Consider the following 20,535-nt stretch of genomic DNA (forward strand, 5'->3'; position numbering starts at 1 on the left):
CCTGACTCATAAGTGAACAACCAACTTGAGAAATCTGAAATATTAAATCCTAAAATATTCGTTCCTAGTCTTCAACGCGATTCAAGGAAATGGTAAACGCCATACGATTTTCCCGTCGATCATGCGATCGATTGCGAGTTGAGCGAGTCTTCGTACCCTTTGACCTCGGGTTCTGCGCCCCTGTAAAAGCCAGTGTTTCTATCTATCCTGCTATAATAGTCGAAGAGCGATGAAGCGTGCAATCTCTTCATCATAATACAAGCTAGGCATTTCAACGCTGGGCTGTAGTTAGGCGAGTTGACGCGTCACGAGTGTGACTTGACTCAAATGATTTGTGATTCGTGATCTCATGGATTAAAACGAGCGTTATATGTCTTTTTCTGTATATGTATTCTAATAGATAAAAGTGCAAAAGAAAGATCTTACTACTACGCCCAAAGGATTTACGGTACATCGCATTCTGCTTACAATATGCCTTTGCTGGATTGTTTGTAAGTATAACATCGTTTAGTTTTCTGCGATGCAACAGCAAGTATCGCATTGCTTAATCACGTACACGACCACTCCCAAACATTAGTAGTCAGCATGCACGTATATACATGCGTAGAAGTTTTGCCATATTCTCAAAGTTGTTGTGAAGATGAATATCAAGGAACTGTCAGCATATGGATTGAGGTCCTGTTTTAAGATAGCTTTTAAAAGGGGTGATGTAAATGACGTTAAGTTGCTTTTTTACTAGTCAAACCAACTGTACCGGGCGCATACATGAGCGATTAAAAGCAGTGTAGGACATACAACGCTGAAAGAAGTGCGCATTCATACTGTACTATGAAGGAACTATTCTTTGTTATGATATAAGGAAGTAGAGGTCTTCCTGGAAAATTCTGTTTTACTGTTTGCATGTCTCCATCATTGACAAAAGTCAGGAGCTTGTCTTGACTGCATTTTTCAAATAGGGTACTAGTTGGTGAATGCCCTGGCTAACTAGTGTCTTTAGGTGTGACAGCACTCCATAATGCCTGCTTCTAGTGCTAACACGCTATAGAATATACATTACCACTATTTGTCCTTTCTGGTGGCACTAAGGTCTAGCAAGCCAATCGCAGAGCTTTATCATCTACCGCCTTTTATTTACAGCAAATAGCTTTTGATGTGAACTACTATTACAATAAGTAAGTGCAATTGGCGATAAGAGAGTTTAATATACAGTGCAACCTCGGTTCTTGACCATAATCCGTTCCTGAAGGTTGCTCAAACACCGAGTTGTTCGAACACCGAAATCATTTTTCCCATTACAAATAATGCAAATCGTTTTAATCCGTTCCAACACCCTGAATGTTTACCTTGTTAGTACACATACATTTATTTGTACAGCAAAATGGCAAAGACAAATAACATAAATGTAACTCGTAAAACGTAATGTAATTACTATCGTAATCTTCCATACAAAAGATTACGCTAACATGAACGTGTAAAAATAAAAAAAGGATAAAGAAAAGAATTATGAATAGGATTTTTTAGGATACAGGATGTTTTTTTCTCTTAAAATATCTATCCGATGACACTTGCTTCTGCCTTCTTTTTAGCACTTTTCGGAAGTGGTTCATGATAGTGCCGTTAAAGTCATTGATGACTCTTGTGGCTGCAGCTTTATCGGGGTGGTGGAGTTTGCCGAAATTCTGTACCTCGGCCCATTTGCTACACATTTGTTTAATCTCGGACGTCGGGGCATCCTTTCTTGGCGACAACAGTTGGTCACGGTCAACGCCGCTCAGCATCCGGCGTTCGAACTCCGATTTTTGTTCGAACTACGAAGCAAGAATTGCTTGAATTTTTTGTTCGGACTCCGATTTGTTCGAACTGCGAGTCGTTCGAAAACCGAGGTTACACTGTATACGGTTCTTAAAGCTGGTCCTTCTGATCTTACTTTTATCATCAGATAATTTGGAAGACTATTTGAGTAACTGGCTGTTCGTCAAAGAAATGATGCAGAATTGTTAATACGGACAGTTTCTTACATTTTAACTTGTAGATGTGTTCAGGGGCTGTAAAACTATATTTGTGAATTGTGTCATTTACGTTTGACTTTTTGCTTTTCCTCTGTTAGCACCATTCAAGCAAGAATTCATGTAAACACGTGTTCCAAGTAGTGCCGACTCTTTTTAGTGAAATTTAAAATCTTACGGAGGCTAAACCTTTTATGGAGGTCATCTCTGCTGGGAGACAGCAAGATGGAGACTATATGGGCTTGTTCGCTGCGATGCCACAACACTATGTTACAATAACTCTGTCTGAAAGTTATTTTTCTAATAATGTTATCAGGGCTTCGTAGACTCGAGATCAGCTAATATTACCGTAGAAATTTTATAGCGAAAGTCCTTTGTAACATTAAGTTATATATATTTAGTGTCATATATCACATTTTCCTGAACTCTGTGAATATATAGCCTTAGGTCTACTATATAGCCTTAGGTCTTGTGTTTGTCTTTTCTTAACAAAAACTGTCTAAGGAGGCAGAAACACAAACTTTAAAAGTTTCACAATTTTATCTAAACCAAATTCTGATTTGGTCTTAGTGATTTGATTCTGGTCTGTTCAGATTCTGCCGACTGCTTTACAATGCATTTTGAAAGCGCACATGTCGAAGATCTAACAAATGTGAGATTTTGCATTTGCTGGTTTTGTAATTATTAAACAAGTTTTACAGAATCTAAACCAAAATTGAACTTAAACCATTAAGCTTTGTTGACTTTCGAGCTATTGCAGCAGTAATATAGCACTGCTTCTGCTGGTAGACAGGGGCAGACAATAAATACATTTTGATAACAATAGTAATAGAATAATTTGTAACAGAATTTGAAACAGAAAGAACAATTTGTAATATAATTTGTTTTAATGACGGATTATTAAATAAAGTTCTACAAAAACCTTGGAAGAGATAAAACAATATGTTTTAGATATAATTCTATATATTATTTTAAGTTTATAGTTACATGAATAACTAGTAACTACATAACTACAACAAGCCGTACTCAAGAGCTTGTGTTCAAGCTTGCCAAACTGTTAGGAGTTCTTCCATGAGGACATAGCTTTTGATATAATTAGAGTTATCTGTCTTGAGAATATGTTTGGAAAATGTATAGACTTACCTGATATCACATCTTCTGTAAGTAACACTGTTCTTTTACACGAAGGTGCATCAGAATAATTAATAATTATTATAATTATTAATAATTAATAATACGGGTTAAGTAATAAGGTTTATGTGTTTTATAGTTCAATGAATTGTATAGTATACTCTTATAACGTAAACTTCTTTGTACGTAAATTCCACTGAACCTAAAGAATTCATGTGAAGTCTGCGTCGTACTATGTAAGAAATTCCATATAATGTTATGTGCGTCCAATTGGTGCAAGCTCTAAACTTCGATTTGAATGATGAGACGAGAGTCCCATAGTTGACCTGAAAGTATCATTTTCTCTCTTGCTGCACTTTGAGAGAGAAAGTTATTTAGATGGTAAGAGCGTCTGCTGTGTTTGAGAAGAATTGTTTTATGATTTCTATCTGAAGGTCTCTCATATTTGAAGAAACCCGTTCAAGACAACTCAATTATTGACTACCTTAATAATAAAATGACATTCCAAGATAGTTGCTAGTTGCTAATTCCTTCGTATTATTATCATCATCTTATCAGCTGCATTCACTTTGAGCATTATTTTGGCAGCGGGAAAGGAAAGAGGAACAAAGAGCAGCGTGTTCCTCCGCCATCTCGGGAATCTATTGATCGGCCCGCCAGACTAGATGCGGATGACTTAGGTCCGCCCCCGTTACCAAGCCGGTATATTGAACATGAATCTTCGTCTAGTCAAGGTCAAGGAATGCGTGCGGAAGGAATATCTGCTGATCCAGTTCCAGTCTCTCCTCGAAATCAAACTCATGATAATAAAAAGCCAAACATTCCTTTTGAGAAGAAATTATCGTCAGAGGTCCTTGCTACTCCTGTTCCTCTTGGCGTGCCGAAGTTGGAGCGGCAGGAGCCAATTGGAGAGGAGAGCGGTGAAGACTACATTGACCCGCAACCAAAACCTAATCCTCGTTCTATTTCAGCATCTCCTCATACAGAGACGGACACTGACTCCGCGCCTATCAGAAGCAAATATAAAGCTAGCATCACTGATGACGAACGCTCAAAAATACTCAGTGACTATTTCCCGCCAGACAGTCCTATTTCGAAACCGCCGGCAATACATAGTGACAATTCAGAGGAGACAGAATCCTTGCCAGATTATACCAACATGGCTGAGATGCACGAATCAGCAACTCTTTCGAACAGTGGTAAACCAAACATGCACTTAGGCATTACATCCAAATCAGCGAGCTTTGATAGTGATCAGGAACAAATCAAATCTCCCCGCAGGCCAAGGCCAGTACCGCGTGCAACTGGCTCTGGCAACTCGTCAAGGAAACATAGCCTTACCAACAGCGACAGCGGTAAGCGGTGAGAAGAATTGCAGATTTTGAAGTTGTTAAACAACTTATGCTGTATTTAGTTACCACACTTTTCGGACTATTAGCCGCTACTTTTTTCTGATGTTTTGAGCGATGCGGCTTATATAAGGGTGCAGCTATTCTGTGATTTTTTCGTTCACTGCTAGGGCGCTTTAACCGGAATCTCCGGTTAGTGTGCCTCTAGCGGTGAAAGAAAAAACGAAACAATGCCGAACGGTACTGTTTCGTTAGGCACTGGGTTAAAAAGCGTCGGTTAATACGGAACATGCCTAACCAACAAAGTTGCTGCCGTGTTAAAAAGCACCGTCCTAAGTTCTGCGGCCTATAAAAAGGTGCGGCCTATGTATTGTTTTATTATCGTTTTTTTAAATAAAGCAGATGCGGCTTATATAGGGGTGCAGTTTGTAGTCCGAAAAGTACGGTATACTAAAAAGTGTTTGGTTTACTGTAAAAGTTTAATCTAGCATACGTTATTCTTGTTCAAAATATTTACAAAAAATTATGCTACATGTTGATAAAGAGAAGTGTTATAGCCATTTTTAAATCAACTGACTTTCTCCTTCATGGAGGGACATAGCACGTAATTCAGGAAGTTGATGTCATGCTCTATCATGGTCCTACCACCTATCTGCGTTACTTGTAAATTTTAAAATTTCTAGTTTTCTGCTAGGAGAGCGACGCTCAGTAATTTATTCATATACTAGAGCTCAATGTTCCTACTAACTGCCGACATCAAAGATATCTTTCGTATGGATTGTTATTCCTTAAAGAAGTATTCATCAACACATTTCAAAAGTCAGATAATATCGCGTGTAATGTCAATTTTGCAACTCGCAGATAATTTCGGTACGAAAGACTCATTCAATTCAACAACTGATAAATTCCAATAACATTTATTGATAGCGACTGCGGGTTGCTTCTAAGTTTTGATCAGTTGTTTGAGTTGTGAGCTGATATGGCTAGTCACGATGTCACTAGTAGCGATTCCACTCTTTAAAGTATTCGTTCATAGAGCCTGTGCTCTAGAGAAATGTATCGAGGTAAGCTTCCTTCGCAACCAAAATGTTTGCGTTTTTGCATCACCTCCTTTATTGGTGAACACCATGAAGCATGAAGGAGCAGTGGTTTTCAACAAGGTATCAGAGTCACCAGCTGTTGACCCATAAAAGGAAGTATAAAATGGCTCAAAAGCCTGGTTTCCATATGACAGCGCAATGATCGCGCGCGGCCCAGTGATCTTGCGCAATGCATTTCTTGGGCCGCGTGGCAGTGTTTCCATATCGCGCGTAAGCTCCATGCTTGCATTGGACAAGGTGGATATTTTCCTTACGTTTTCGTAGGAGAGACATATTTCTTCGGAAAAACTGACCTCCGTTGCGAAATTACGCTGTCATATAAAAATCAGGCTTACTCTTTCGTACGGGAGACCGATTTCTTCGGAACAAAGCCTTTCGCTAGAATTGTGGGATAGGTTGAAAAAGTCTTGCGGTGTATTGTGGGATACATAATCGCACGCACCCATCGCAAGGATCCATTCTGTTGGATACTTGCGATCAGCGTACGCACGTCGCGCGACCGTCGTGCGTTGACGTTTCCATATCACAACTGGCCTACGCAGGACGTCGTGCGCCTTGTTGCGCGCCTTGCGCTGTCATATGGAAACCAGGCTTTATACTGCCTGAGAGATGCCAGTATCTCGTCATTTTCACTGTTTGCTCCAATCTTTAGTAGTTCATCTTTAATCCAACGCATGACCTTAGCCAACACTTCAAGGGTGGAGGTAAAATCATTATGAATCTTGTATAGTCCGGTGTTTTTAACTTCACTATTCCCAGCGGCCATACGGTGCATTCATATGGTCAGTCATATGGGGTGTTTCGTGGCAGGATAATGGATCTCTGTTGAACTATTATATAACAAGGCAGGTTGAGCTGTGCATAGCCTTGCACTACCTTATTAGGTGTGTTTCTTGATTTGGAAAATGCGTGAGAACTAGTCTAATAATAGTACCAGCGTAAAGCATTACTGCTGGCAGGCACTGGATGCATGTACTAGAGACATTTAATAGTTATTATCTAACATAACCTGCGTGGCTACATACATTGTAGATAGTAGTTATTTAACATGGCAGGGCTGAAGTTAGTGTAATCCTTTTCAAAATCTCTCACCATTTCTTGATGTTTTTACCGATTTTATTATGATGCTATGCGTGATTTGTGGTCGTATGACCCACCTTGAAACCTAAATAGTATTTCAATACATCCGTTTACGCTTGATCATTTATTGGTTTTAGCCAAACTTATGTTTTTGTAATAAATAATTTGTGATTCAGCTACAAATGACTAAGACATTCCTATTAGAGCCTCCAATTGCTTACAACTCATCTTCACGTGTGATCCATTTGAATGGTTACAGAAAGACATCTAGTAGCAGAAAGACATCTAGTAGCCACTTTACTCCGACATCACTGCTCAATGTATGTTATAAATTACCAGCTATTTGGTTACAGATGATTCAGCATTTGCTTACGAGAATATGAAGACAGCGTTCGGTGATGATTCAGTGATTCAACGTTCGGTTCATCTTCCTGTACCCGATCGGGTGTCACCGAGTGCTCCCAAACCGAAACCACGAGTCCGCAGTGATATTAAAAGGTTAGTATGTTGTAAATCGATAACCAGTCTCTCCTCGGAATGTTGACCTACATCAAAAGAGTTGCACTGCAGATGCATGACCTGTTCCATGTCAAGTGTGTCGGTATTACATGCTCAGAGGCTGGGACTATGTACCCTCTCACGGCTGACTCGCGTGGGTTACTGGCTTTTTTAGGCTATAACTAGTTATTGTGGAATCCTAATCACTGTAACGCACCTAGTAAGCTACTGTAACATACCATAGTCAATATTTCACGGCGCGTTAGTTGTTGCAATTCTATTTCATAGCCTCCTGCATCTTCTATTGTTTTTTTTATTCGTTTATTTTTTGTATTCCTCTTCAGAAGTGTCTGGTACATTTGAGACTACTTATAGGTTTCGCTATAAGCAACTTTTAGAGCAAAAATTACAGACACTCTGAAATAATGTGCATTGAGCAGGAGGAGATGATCCTAAGTTTATTAGATGAGTTCATTGACTGTGCATAGCCACAGATTATTAAAAGAGATAAGCTATTGCTAAACTCCCAAAGTTTCTCAGTGTCTATCATTAGCGATATTAAGATCTCAGGAGAATCTATGGTAATCAATTCTGGTTTATACTTTGAGTAGCTATCCTTGGTATAGTCCTCGGTATAGTCCTCGGTATAGTCCTCGGTATAGTCCTCGGTATAGTCCTCGGTATAGTCCTCGGTATAGTCCTCGGTATAGTCCTCGGTATAGTCCTCGGTATAGTCCTCGGTATAGTCCTCGGTATAGTCCTCGGTATAGTCCTCGGTATAGTCCTCGGTATAGTCCTCGGTATAGTCCTCGGTATAGTCCTCGGTATAGTCCTCGGTATAGTCCTCGGTATAGTCCTCGGTATAGTCCTCGGTATAGTCCTCGGTATAGTCCTCGGTATAGTCCTCGGTATAGTCCTCGGTATAGTCCTCGGTATAGTCCTCGGTATAGTCCTCGGTATAGTCCTCGGTATAGTCCTCGGTATAGTCCTCGGTATAGTCCTCGGTATAGTCCTCGGTATAGTCCTTGAAGGTGAACTTACTCAAATTTTTAGTAGATTTTATCAAAAAGTAGACATTTTCTATTATTTACGATTGTTTTTAATGCTTGAGGTGATCTGACTTCCAGAATGTTTCAAGATTAAAATCAATAAAACTTGATCGTAGTTAAAATGCTCAGATGAAAAGCATGTGTGAAATGGCATCACTAGTTGTTTTCGTTGCAATGGTTGATACTATTGCGTTCCAGTTGCAGCGTTACGTGTCTCTATTCTGTTGGTCTTTTTGCAACTATAGGGGTCATAATTGAATTTTCGCTTGATCTGAGCATTTTAGCCGCGATCAAGTTTGATCAATTTTAATCTTGAAACATCCTAGTTGTTAGATCACCTCAAACAAAAACAATCGTATCTGATAGAAAAATACCAATACCGTTTGATAAATTTTACAAACATCATTTGGTGGAAATCATCTTTAAAGATCTCAGGCTGGCTATTATTAGGGCCATCTTATATAACAAACAAGTAATCTAATAGTTAAACTCATAGCCTTGGCTCACTCACTCAGGCTAATCAGACTAAATAATGGGTCATACAAACGTTTTTGCTATAAAAAGAAACAATATGATTAGAACATACCAAGAGCTGTGAGCGATGTGTTGTTTCTCTGCATACAATATCTACAGTGACCACTCATATCACTTAGCTATAGTATGAAATTAATTCAACCCAATTTAAAATTCATTCCAAATTGGGAAAACTGATCGCAGCTAAACTTTTAAATAACTCGAGGGAGTCATCGGTTTTGTAGATAGAGAATGATCAACAACCAACAGGAGTAAGTTAACAGCTTTGGGAAGTGTACTCGGCACTTATTAGTGTGTTGGTTCATCAGTCCAATATACTAGAAGCTATGAATATTGATAGCGTATAATATTTGTTGAATATATAGAGAATATACAGTTGCTTCTTTCAAGAACTAAAGGAAAGAAGATGATTTTCGAAGGATGGAAATTCAATAATTATTTGTTGGTATATTTTATGCTACAGATCTCATCTAGAGTAAACTGCGGCGACAAAAAATGTTTTTTCTGGTAATAGAGTTGAGCGTGTTCAATTTCGGTTGCATATGTGAGCCACAGCTGGTACTGAGAGATTCATTGCACTCAACTAGCTGTGACTACTAGGGCGTGCGAAACTGGAGGGCTAATGGTAATGTGTTCGTAAGCTATTTACCACTCTACCAATTCCTTCACATCTCTCTTCCATTACGTGCTTGTGACCTAGTTAAAACCAGACCAAACCGAGGAAGTGGTCTGCTTGTGACAGGCGGTACAACAAACCCTAATGAATCACAGAGTTGCAGATGGTTCCATTCGTGTACACAGCACATATATTTGCTAAAGATTGAGACTGAAAATTTCATAATTTAAATTAATTGGAAATTTTATTTTGGTCCAATGATTTAGTTAGCCTGGGTTTACTAGAAGGTAAGGGAGGCAATTACAAATTGCAACTAGATCATAGAGCCATAACTTGCTGCTAGCGATGCTGAACTGTGTTGACAGTTATTATAAAATAAGATGTATTATATATTACATTTATTACATGTTGCATCTATTATACATTAGGTCTAATACATACTATATATATTAAAAATCATATTTATTGTATATTAAACATCATGTACTGCTTTAATTTCAAATCCTGTCCATGACCATGCATAATGCGCTACAAAAATAAAGAAGAACTATTTAACTAAATTTTTAATAAAATTCATAGTTGAGTACTTGCTTAGTGTAAGTCATATTAAGTGTAAGTCATATTAAGTGTAAGTCATATTAAGTGTAAGTCATATTAAGTGTAAGTCATATTAAGTGTAAGTCATATTAAGTGTAAGTCATATTAAGTGTAAGTCATATTAAGTGTAAGTCATATTAAGTGTAAGTCATATTAAGTGTAAGTCATATTAAGTGTAAGTCATATCGGTTTACCTAGGCGACACATCACTAAATAGTTGAGTGTGAATGTGTAGTCTTAGAGATGAACTTGCACAAAATCTTAGTAGATCTTATCAGATAGTACAGTAGGTGTTTCTACAACGTAACTAATCTGATCCAGGAACGTTTACACTGTAGGGATTTTACGTTATACGAACAGTAAAATACGTATAAATTGCCTAAACCGTTTCTATATTTCACCATTTCTAGACTCACCCCGTCGGCCGTACAAAAAGAAAAAATTATAATTAACTTTTTAATTTGTTGGCTGTATCATTATTAGTTTGCATCGACACCTTTTCTCCTTTTTCTTATCAATTGCACTTGTTTTATAAACTATGATTGCGGTCATTTTACAATAAGTTGAAGGGAACGTACATCTTCGACGTCCATTTACAAGGATTTTTTGATTTCTTCTAGACAACAAGGTTTATTCTGCAAATTAAAACTAATAACAAATATTTTATAGGTCTACTATAAAGCAAAACAAAAACATATTTTACTATAAAAAAGCGATGTTTACCTGTTCAGTATCTATCCGAATCTAGGGGTCAAGGTTAGGATAAAAGAGAACTTTCGACTATGCTCTAACTCATGACATTCAATATGGTAGACCGACGCTGTAACACCTGCTCCTATCGATCGCCTTTAAAGGTTGACTTGCAACAAAATTCACGTTACAGTTATTTGGTATCAAAAGATTCGCCATGTCTTACTTTGTTGTGTTGTAGGTGCAAAATATGTGGAAATGTGATTACAAGCTCTTAAAAGCTAAAAAACGAACAGTTAATCGTAGCCACACGAGACCGCCGTAGTTTGGATTCTCTTTCCAAAACGACTCAAGTGTGACCCGGTTGTGGGAGATGGTTTCTGCTTGGGAGATTTTTTGCTTTTAAGAGCTTGTAATCACATTCCCATATATTTGGCACCTACAACACAACAGAGTAAGACATGGTGAATCTATTGATATCAAATAACTGTAACGTGAATTTTGTTGCAAGTCAACCCTTAAACCATAACTGTCACGAACAACTTTTATCGTTGTTCCTAGGTAAATCAGACACTCTAATTCCGATTTTGTACTCAAAATAAAGATTAGTCCACTAACCTTCAAAGTCATTTAGGCTTTTTAAAGCGTTTCAATATCCGTTTCGAAAACAACACAATCGGCATTACAAGCTCCGCCCATAAATATGTGACGAAACCTAGCTTTTTCAGGAACGGAAGTTAGGAATGTTTAGTCCGATTTAGAATAATAGAGATGGGTGTCTTAAAACCCATTATTATCTAAATCCAGCCTGTAAAATAATTTCAGATTTTTATGAAAGGTATATAAACTATTTAAAATTGCTCGTAGCTTGTTACATGACGTTTAAATGGGCTGGACGCCGAGGAAAATGAGCTCAAAAAGCGCGGTTTTATCACAAGCTAGCGTTGTTATTGCGCTTTTTTAAATATGCAATGTTAAATAGCTCATCTACCGTTCAGAAAAGACTGATATTATTTTTAAGGCTGAATTTAGATATGGATTTTAAAACACCCATATCTATTATTCTAAATCGGTCTAAACATCCCTACGTAACTTCTGTTACTAAAAAGCTAGGTTACATCACGTATTTATGGGCGGAGCTTGTTATGCCGATCGTGTTGTTTTCAAGACCGATATTAAAACGCTGTAAAAAGCCTTCATTACTCTGAAAGTTAGTGGACTAATCTTTATTTTGAGTACAAAATTGGAATCAGCGTGTCTGATTCACCTAGTAAATACAATAAAAGTTGTTCGTGACAGTTATGGTTTAAGTTTTTATGAACAATTGTGCAGCTACCTATTCTCTGTTTTGTCGACACATCTGACGATATATTCCTATGAACTAAAATGTCATGGAAGTTGTACATATATTAGATATAACGCTATATAATGTACACCGTTTTTGTTCACAAGTGTGGTGAGATATGCTACCGTTCAAATCGAAAGTGAGAACCTGCCTCAACTTGACACTTCACGCTGTATGGAATTTGTTATGTAGTACAAAACAAAACTTTTTCAAAAATTTTTGCGTTATGTCGAATTTACATTATAGAAGGTATACATTATTGGAGGTATGAGTTATTGTAGGTAAACAGTATAAGAGCGTGTACCAGGGTTTTTCTATCATTTGTGATTGCTTTTTATGTTTGAGGTTATCTGTCTGCCAGGATGTTTTAAGATTAAAATCGACAAAACTTTATTGCGTTTTAAAATGGATCATAGAATCTGTGTCCAAGTTCTAAGATTCAGTAGACCTGTTTCTCTAAAATTGTAGTTGTTTGTTTGGTTCTAGCGGAGAGCTCGGCCTAGACACTAATGAAAGTCTCTTCCAGACAGTTCCTCCTCAGCCTGCCAGCCACTCCCAGATTCAACAGAGAATCGCGCAAGGCTATGTTACAGAGGCAGACTACGTTCAGCCATCAGATGACCTCTTACCTCACCCCAACAACGCTGCCTTATTACATACACCTGTATCGGCGCCCGTTGACCTTACAGCTCGAATACCAACGCACTCAGAAGAACCTGGGCTGAAAAATAAGAAGTACAGCTACCTGCCTATGGATCAAAACCCCAAGACGCTAGGTTGGTTTACCAAATTCATATGTAGAGTGTAATAGCGAGTATGTGTAGAGTATAAAACATTAAGGCTTACACGAGAGGACGACTTTAATGTATGCAATATTTTATAAACACGGATGAGTTATTGTCGAATGCAAAAAGTTTACACATGACAGGAAATAAAACATGAATATGTTATGCATTTTTTTAACTTTCAATAGTGAGAAGTTTCTACCAAGGTCTCATTGACTAATCGAATATATAGTTTTGATTCGTATTTGTCCTTCACCTTGACTGATCAAGGGGAATGCTATAACTATATTGTAGAATTTGTGAGCAAGCCCTACACAGGGACTAATTCTTCTAAAGGTAATGCCTAAATTTCCGCTAGAGGTAGATACAACTCCAAAGAATTGAATCCGCTGAAAACTGCTTTAGATGGAAAACGAAATGCTGATGTCAAAATATGTTCCTAAAACTTACAAACCTATTCTATATTTTCTTGCTTTTCATTTGCTACGAATGCTCTTGTTTTGAATGCATTGATTATCCGCAAATACCTGCAAGTCACTTTTAATTGGCTTAATTTCCCTTTAAGCTTATACAAAAATAATATTGAGTTCGCCGTCTGAACTTGGCCAATGAGCATGAACATATCATAACTTGTTGATTAAACGGAGGATGCTAGCAAACATTTAGTGGCGTTCAATGCGAAATTTGCGTACGCACATTCATAAAGTTGTTCCTACCTGATTAGCGAGTAGATCTGCTGCGTGAGTTGAGTGCACCAAAGATGACTTTATCCGCAATCACAAATCTTGCTTGTCACCTTCTATCTTTTTCTTTCCTCAGCACAGTTCTCTGATTTTTGATGTTTGTTCATTTTTCACCAGCTTCTGTTATGCTGAGCACCATCCCCTGTCAGTAACTGTAACACATTCCCTAGTTGTTACATCTTTGTAATGCCTTTCGATGTTTACCGGCACACTTGAGCATCTTTCATGGTGTATGCATTGTTAGATGTTACAGGATCAAATGGGATTTCAGTTGATCCACTCGGTCATTACCATTGCAGTTCATCTGAAATATTTTATCTTTCTTCACATAATTGTGTGTCAGTAACTTTTTCTCTTCAAACACGCCTAATCCCCATTTTTAATTACTATGACTTGATGATTTAGTCAACAAACATGTTTACACCATGAGATGTTTATGAGGAAGTTAATAGGTTAAGCAGTAGAATATTTGTGGGCGTAGGGAAGTTATCTCTGCCTTCAGTTTGCTGTTGTAGACTAACTCTAGCAAGATATGGTATAAAAACTTATTTGCATAATAAAATATTTAGCTGATTTGGTTGTTTATCAAACGATGACCAGACTTCCTGTTGGTTTACCAGTTGGCTTACTATGATTGGTTAGCTGTTAAAATTTTATTGTGAGTGTATTTCGTACAAAATTGATTTTTTTAAATAATGACTGCTTTAGCTTCACTTGCAATTTTCTTGAAACACCCCTGTGTTTCCATATTTTTTATGAAAGCGTGTGATTTTTCAGGTTGTTAGCAGTGAAATAGCTCTGCAATAAACAAGAAACAAATCTACAAATTTATGATTAACTATTAGCAAGTTATTTGATTGCCAACTTGGGGCAATTTGCTACTGATCCACCTGATGACGCGGAGTTCTATATCGCTGATGGTGACTCATGGCTGTGCTCTGCATTGTAGATGGTTTTATATACATATTTGTGTTTTGAAATTTTTTTGTGTGTGGTTTTTATCTCTTTTACTCTATTTACTTGTAACAAATCTAGTCAAATGTAGAGCTTATATGAAGAATTCACTACAATGTATATAGACTATATGAACATACAATGTATATGGACTATATGAACATACAGTGTATATATACTATATGAACATACAATGTATATCGACTATATGAACATACAGTGTATATATACTATATGAACATACAATGTATATAGACTATATGAACATACAATGTATATAGACTATATGAACATACAGTGTATATATACTATATGAACATACAATGTATATAGACTATATGAACATACAATGTATATATACTATATGAACATACAATGTATATATAATATATGAACATACAATGTATATATACTATATGAACATACAGTGTATATATACTATATGAACATACAATGTATATGGACTATATGAACATACAATGTATATATACTATATGAACATACAATGTATATGGACTATATGAACATACAATGTATATATACTATATGAACATACAATGTATATATACTATATGAACATACAGTGTATATATACTATATAAACATACAATGTATATAGACTATATGAACATACAATGTATATAGACTATATGAACATACAGTGTATATATACTATATGAACATACAATGTATATAGACTATATGAACATACAATGTATATATACTATATGAACATACAATGTATATATAATATATGAACATACAATGTATATAGAATCTATGAACATACAATGTATATATACTCTATGAACATACAATGTATATGGACTATATGAACATACAATGTATATAGACTATATGAACATACAATGTATATATACTATATGAACATACAATGTATATATAATATATGAACATGCAATGTATATAGATTATATGAACATACAATGTATATAGAATCTATGAACATACAATGTATATATACTATATGAACATACAATGTATATAAACTCTATGAACATACAATGTATATGGACTATATGAACATATATAATAGACATATAGACTAAAGCAACTTACATAGGCATTTCTAATTTTATGCTTTAATTTCCGGTTCTTCCTAAGGGCAATCGCTAAAATCTGTAAACACTAAAAAGCACTAAAACCGGTATCTCATTTTTATGCTTGTACTAGTATGGAGATGTGCCAGTATCGTTGTATTCAAAATTATTGTATAGTTGTATAATTATGTTGTATCCAACATATTCGTGGTTTTTATTTTTTCAGTTTGTATTAATTGCATAAGTATCAAATTATTTTTCATTGTAGTAGAACAAACTTTATCTAGCCATTACTTGCTAATTATTTCACATTTAAACACCTTTACAGTTGTTTTAGTTTTTCTCTAAATTTATTTGAACTGCATTAAACACTTTTCTAATAATATGAAGTTTAAAAGTTAGAATAGTAAATGTTGCCTATGTTGCATAAAAATACATCCTAGTGACACCCAGATTTTTTTATAAAAACAAAATTACCTCGGCAATGCCGAGCATTCATTAGTGTATATATATATATATATAAACATATGACATTTATAGACATGTATAGACATATATAGACATATGACATATATAGACCACTATAGACATACATATACACCTGGATAACATTTACAGCACAAAAGAATGCAGCCCCCGACCACTCAGAGCATTCAGCCCATCCACGCACTCGCTACAATTTGGACACAAAGATTCCAGTTGGGAATATCCACGATGTGCATGTGCCCGGCTACCTTACAGTGTTTGGTGCCACACCTAAACCCACGTGAGAGTTTATTCACTTAACGCTTGTCGCTTGCCGTGTGTTGTATTCCTGCCTAAAGCTAACTTGTCAGATAGGTCATGAGGGTCAGCTAACATCACCAATGTGGTATTATCACGACACTTTACAGAATCACGTTGGTTTAGAACTTCAACGCTCTTTCACCAGGAATAACACAACTTCACTTGACGATATTGAAATTATCTAAATCATTGTTGTCAGATTTTTCTTGTGAAATAAATGAGCTCAGCAACATGTCTTTAATGTTAACTCTTTTATTGTATGAGCCATCGGTTCAACTATACATTGATGAACTTTTATCTGGATATTAGTCGTGTTGGTCGATGTAATATGTTTCGGCCAACATTCCAATACACCATCGTCTATTGTGAAAGTGTCTCCGTAAATATTACTATTTTGTATTGTGCCGAATTACCAAGTCTGGCACATGGAGTCTGGTACATAGATGACGTGGTCAAAGCATATTACCACAACTTACATATAAAACTATGTGTAATATAAATAAAGTTCTCGACTAGTGAGTGAAACATTTATTTGCCGGCTCAACTTTGGTCTTTTCTAAACTAAATCACATTTCAGTATGAGTTGCAGTAACTATTTCTTGCAGGAGTGAGAAATGAGATTAGGTTCAGCTTGCTTATGCTTGTTTAGTAACCTCTTCTATCGCCTGTGCCTCATTGGCTGATTCTGTGAGCCACGAGTTCACGAACTATGTTGTGGAGTGATACTGGAAACTTTAGGCTAACAATTGAAAATGAATTTCGACTTATACTTATAGAATCAGCATAGGTCTTGTTGAAGATAGGGTACCGTACGAGATAGGGTATCATACGAGATAGGGTATCGTACGAGATAGGGTATCATACGAGATAGGGTATCGTACAAGATAGGGTATCACACGACATAGGGTATCGTACGAGATAGGGTATCGCTTGAGATAAGGTATCGCACGATATCGGATATCGTACGAGATAGGGTATCATAGGAGGCAGGGTATCGTACGAGATAAGGTATCGTATGCTATAGGGTATCGTGCGAGATGGGGTATCATATGAAATAGGGTATCGCACGAAATAGGGTATCGCACGAGATAGGGTATCGCACGAGATAGGGTATCATACGAGATAGGGTATTGTAGGAGACAGAGTATCGTAGGAGACAGGGTATCGTACGAGGTAGGGTATCGTCCGAGGTAGGGCATCATGCGAGATAGGGTGTCATAGGAGATAGGTATTGTATGAGATAGGTATCATGCGAGATAGTTATTGTACGAGATAGGTATTGTACAAGATAGGGTATCGTACGAGGTAGGGTATCGTACGAGATAGGGTATCGTAGAAGGTAGGGTATCGTACAAGGCTTCATGGAGAATATATTAGTAAGATTGGTCGCTCGCCATAGCCTAGCTAGTGCTGATTTTTGTTTCTGTGCAATCATTGGCCCTTGCAGTCATCCTTCTAGTTTAGTGGTTCACTGTCAGTCAATCAGTCATGTTAGAATATAGGCCTAGTATCCTCTTTGATTATTGTTTCACGTTTTAAACATGCGTGGCAAAGTTTTGCATGTAACTCATAAATTCAATGGGGCCAATTTTTCATTATATACTGTTCAAGAAAATCTGGTCTAACCATGTTTAAAAAATCTTCGAACTTTTAGTTGCATATTTAGGAGTTGTTCTTTCTCCACTATAAGTGTCTATTTTTGGTCTTTCTGTTGTTTGTTACAGATTGACAGGAGCATACCAGAATATCTCACAGCAGTCTGATTATATAAATGCCAATGTTGACAGACCTGCACTCAAGTCTCGCCAGCCCAACGGAGCTTTACCAGAAAGCCACTACTTTGGTTAATCTCATTTATGCTATCAAACATTATTCAACTTGGCAATAGCTGTTTTATTTTGAAGCTCTTTTACTTTTGAATTTTCTTTTGACGTGTTTCTCAAGAACGTTTGAGAATAATGACAGTGATACCTACTTTTCCGGCAGAACAGTGACTAACCAAACACTTTTGGGATTTATGCTCCCTTTTAAGTTATATTTTTCAATATTTTTACAAAATATTAATAATTAGCATCAATAATATTGAGTTTCTTTGAACAAAAGATTGATGATCGGTTAGGTACGTTTGTCATATAATGCCCCCTCATCCCCATTTAGGTTGCAGCTATCTCTGTGGTTGGCAAAAGATACATGTACACGCAGTCCTGCCCAGCAAGAAGGCTGGACCTAACTGGGCGCATGTTCATAAGCGAAATTGATGCAAAATGCAAGTTCTTTTAATTTATGCAGTACTAGTAGACTGACTCTGTGCTCCGTGAGAGATCGCCATGTGTGATCACTATCTGTACAAATATTCGATGATGTTGCACATGATGATGGTTCAGTGGTGCTGTTAGTGGTGGTGGCAAAACTTGGATGCTGCTGTTGAATTACTGCGTGATTTGATTTTGATTTATTTTCTTCAACAATAGTAATTGAACAAAAGATAAAAAGGCTGAAAGAGTGATAATAAGCCCATTATACGCATTAGCATAGCTAGTCGGAATGTCGGGCCTGTCGTGATGCATTTTTTTCCTGTGTAAGCGAGGCTTCAGACGGACAGACACTGCTCAAATTATAGTAACGATTGCTGATTTTAATGACGTGTCTCAAACAGACACACGTGATTTTAAATCTGGAAAAAGTACTATGCAAGCAACTGGACTCATCCCATCCATGTTTTTGCCTTACGCGTTTACAGGGATACCTACATATTCATAATATCAGTTTGAATGCTCTACCAACTCCCTGGCTTAGTAAACCCTTCCTTATTGAGCAGTCATTTTTAGGAGTTGGGATCAGGTAGCTTTCCATTAAGCTCTTAGAAAGTGACTCCTATTCAATGAAATTTCACACTGCGAGGGAAACGTATTGGGAGGTTGGCAACATTTCTAAAGATTTAATCTTTCAAGAATGATGAGGCTTGTCGTAGCAATGAGTAATCAACTCACACATGGGAAGACAACTACTTCGAGATAAGAAGCAAATGTCTTTCAATACTCTTCTATTGATAATGCTTACCCTACAGGATGAAAATATTCGTTGGTCATAAAAATTCGCGAATTCGCGAACAGTCAATCCCGCGAATTATTAAATTCAGTGAATAATTAGTTCCATTTTTAATCACAAGAGAGAATAACTACTGCATCAAACTGAAAACTAGTCGCTAGCCTAGTTTTTAATGTAAATACTAAACGTAATTGAGTTCCAAAACATTTTTAAAATCATTGTCTGAGCTTTGAGCTGACACCATTGGCAAAGCATCACATTGATTTACAAAATTATTCGAGGTTGTCACAAGATATGCAGAATGGCGTCATCGCGAAAATAGCCGCGAGGCAGAAGTACTAAACGTAGCCGAGTTCCAGAACTTCATTAAAATCATCGCCAGGCTTCGAGCTTTATTGCCATTGCGTCAAACTTTATACAAAATTATTCAAAGTTTTTACAAGTTATTCGGCATGGCTTCAGCATAGCAAAAAAACTCTCCTAGTATTTTTACATTAGAATCAACTCCATCAATCTCTAATACCGAAGTCAAGGACGATCATGATTCTGATCTGGACATTATGGTATGTATTTGATTTGCAGTGCAGATACGTTTTTCCATAATCAACTGCATTAGTTAATTATTTTGTTTAAAAACTGATCGCTTTCATCAAATACTTCAGCTATTGTTTTTGTACTTCTTCAACACTCGTTAATATTTTTTCTTCTTTGTGTTTACTGCAGGTTGTCTACGAAAACTAGAGACAAGTAGTAATAATATTTATCAAGGCAGGAATATTGGCAGAGAGGCAACCAGTCAACCTAGACCCCCTTCATCGACAACAACTCCTTGATATCGCTGTAGCAAACATGATTAAATTATATATTTTATTTCATGTATAGATGTATTATAATTTATTACAAACTTGAGTGTACAAATAAAATGTTTCAAATACAAATAAAATTTTACAAACGATGAATGGAATAAATATAAACAGTTTAGTACATATGGCGGTTGTCTAGCAATAAAATTAAACTGGTACTCTTGATATGTGAATACTAGCGTGTAATGATGCTTTCTGACTAGTTATTTTGGCAATAGCAGCTTTGTCGCTGTCACCGTCTTGGGTAGGTGTTGAAGGAGATTCTCTCGCTACTACATGGCTGGTAAGGAAGTTATCATC

At 36.7% G+C, this 20,535-nt stretch overlaps 1 protein-coding gene across 2 annotated transcripts; it reads left to right on the forward strand.

The window, feature by feature from the left end:
• Positions 1–252: 252 nt before the first annotated feature.
• Positions 253–18,420, forward strand: LOC137403979 (uncharacterized). Of its 2 annotated transcripts, XM_068090128.1 has the most exons (7): positions 253–491; positions 3,726–4,492; positions 7,020–7,164; positions 12,482–12,771; positions 13,075–13,116; positions 16,157–16,304; positions 18,049–18,420. In XM_068090128.1, the coding sequence occupies exons 1-7, from the start codon at positions 472–474 to the stop codon at positions 18,170–18,172; spliced, it is 1,536 nt and encodes a 511-aa protein (XP_067946229.1). In that variant the 5' UTR covers positions 253–471; the 3' UTR covers positions 18,173–18,420. The 2 variants fall into 2 exon arrangements, with proteins under 2 accessions (XP_067946229.1, XP_067946231.1); XM_068090130.1 differs by lacking the exon at positions 13,075–13,116 and having other exon boundaries at positions 258–491.
• The last annotated feature ends 2,115 nt before the right edge of the window (positions 18,421–20,535 follow it).

The sequence above is a fragment of the Watersipora subatra genome, chromosome 9 (genome assembly GCF_963576615.1).
Source record: "Watersipora subatra chromosome 9, tzWatSuba1.1, whole genome shotgun sequence".
Taxonomy (NCBI): domain Eukaryota; kingdom Metazoa; phylum Bryozoa; class Gymnolaemata; order Cheilostomatida; family Watersiporidae; genus Watersipora; species Watersipora subatra.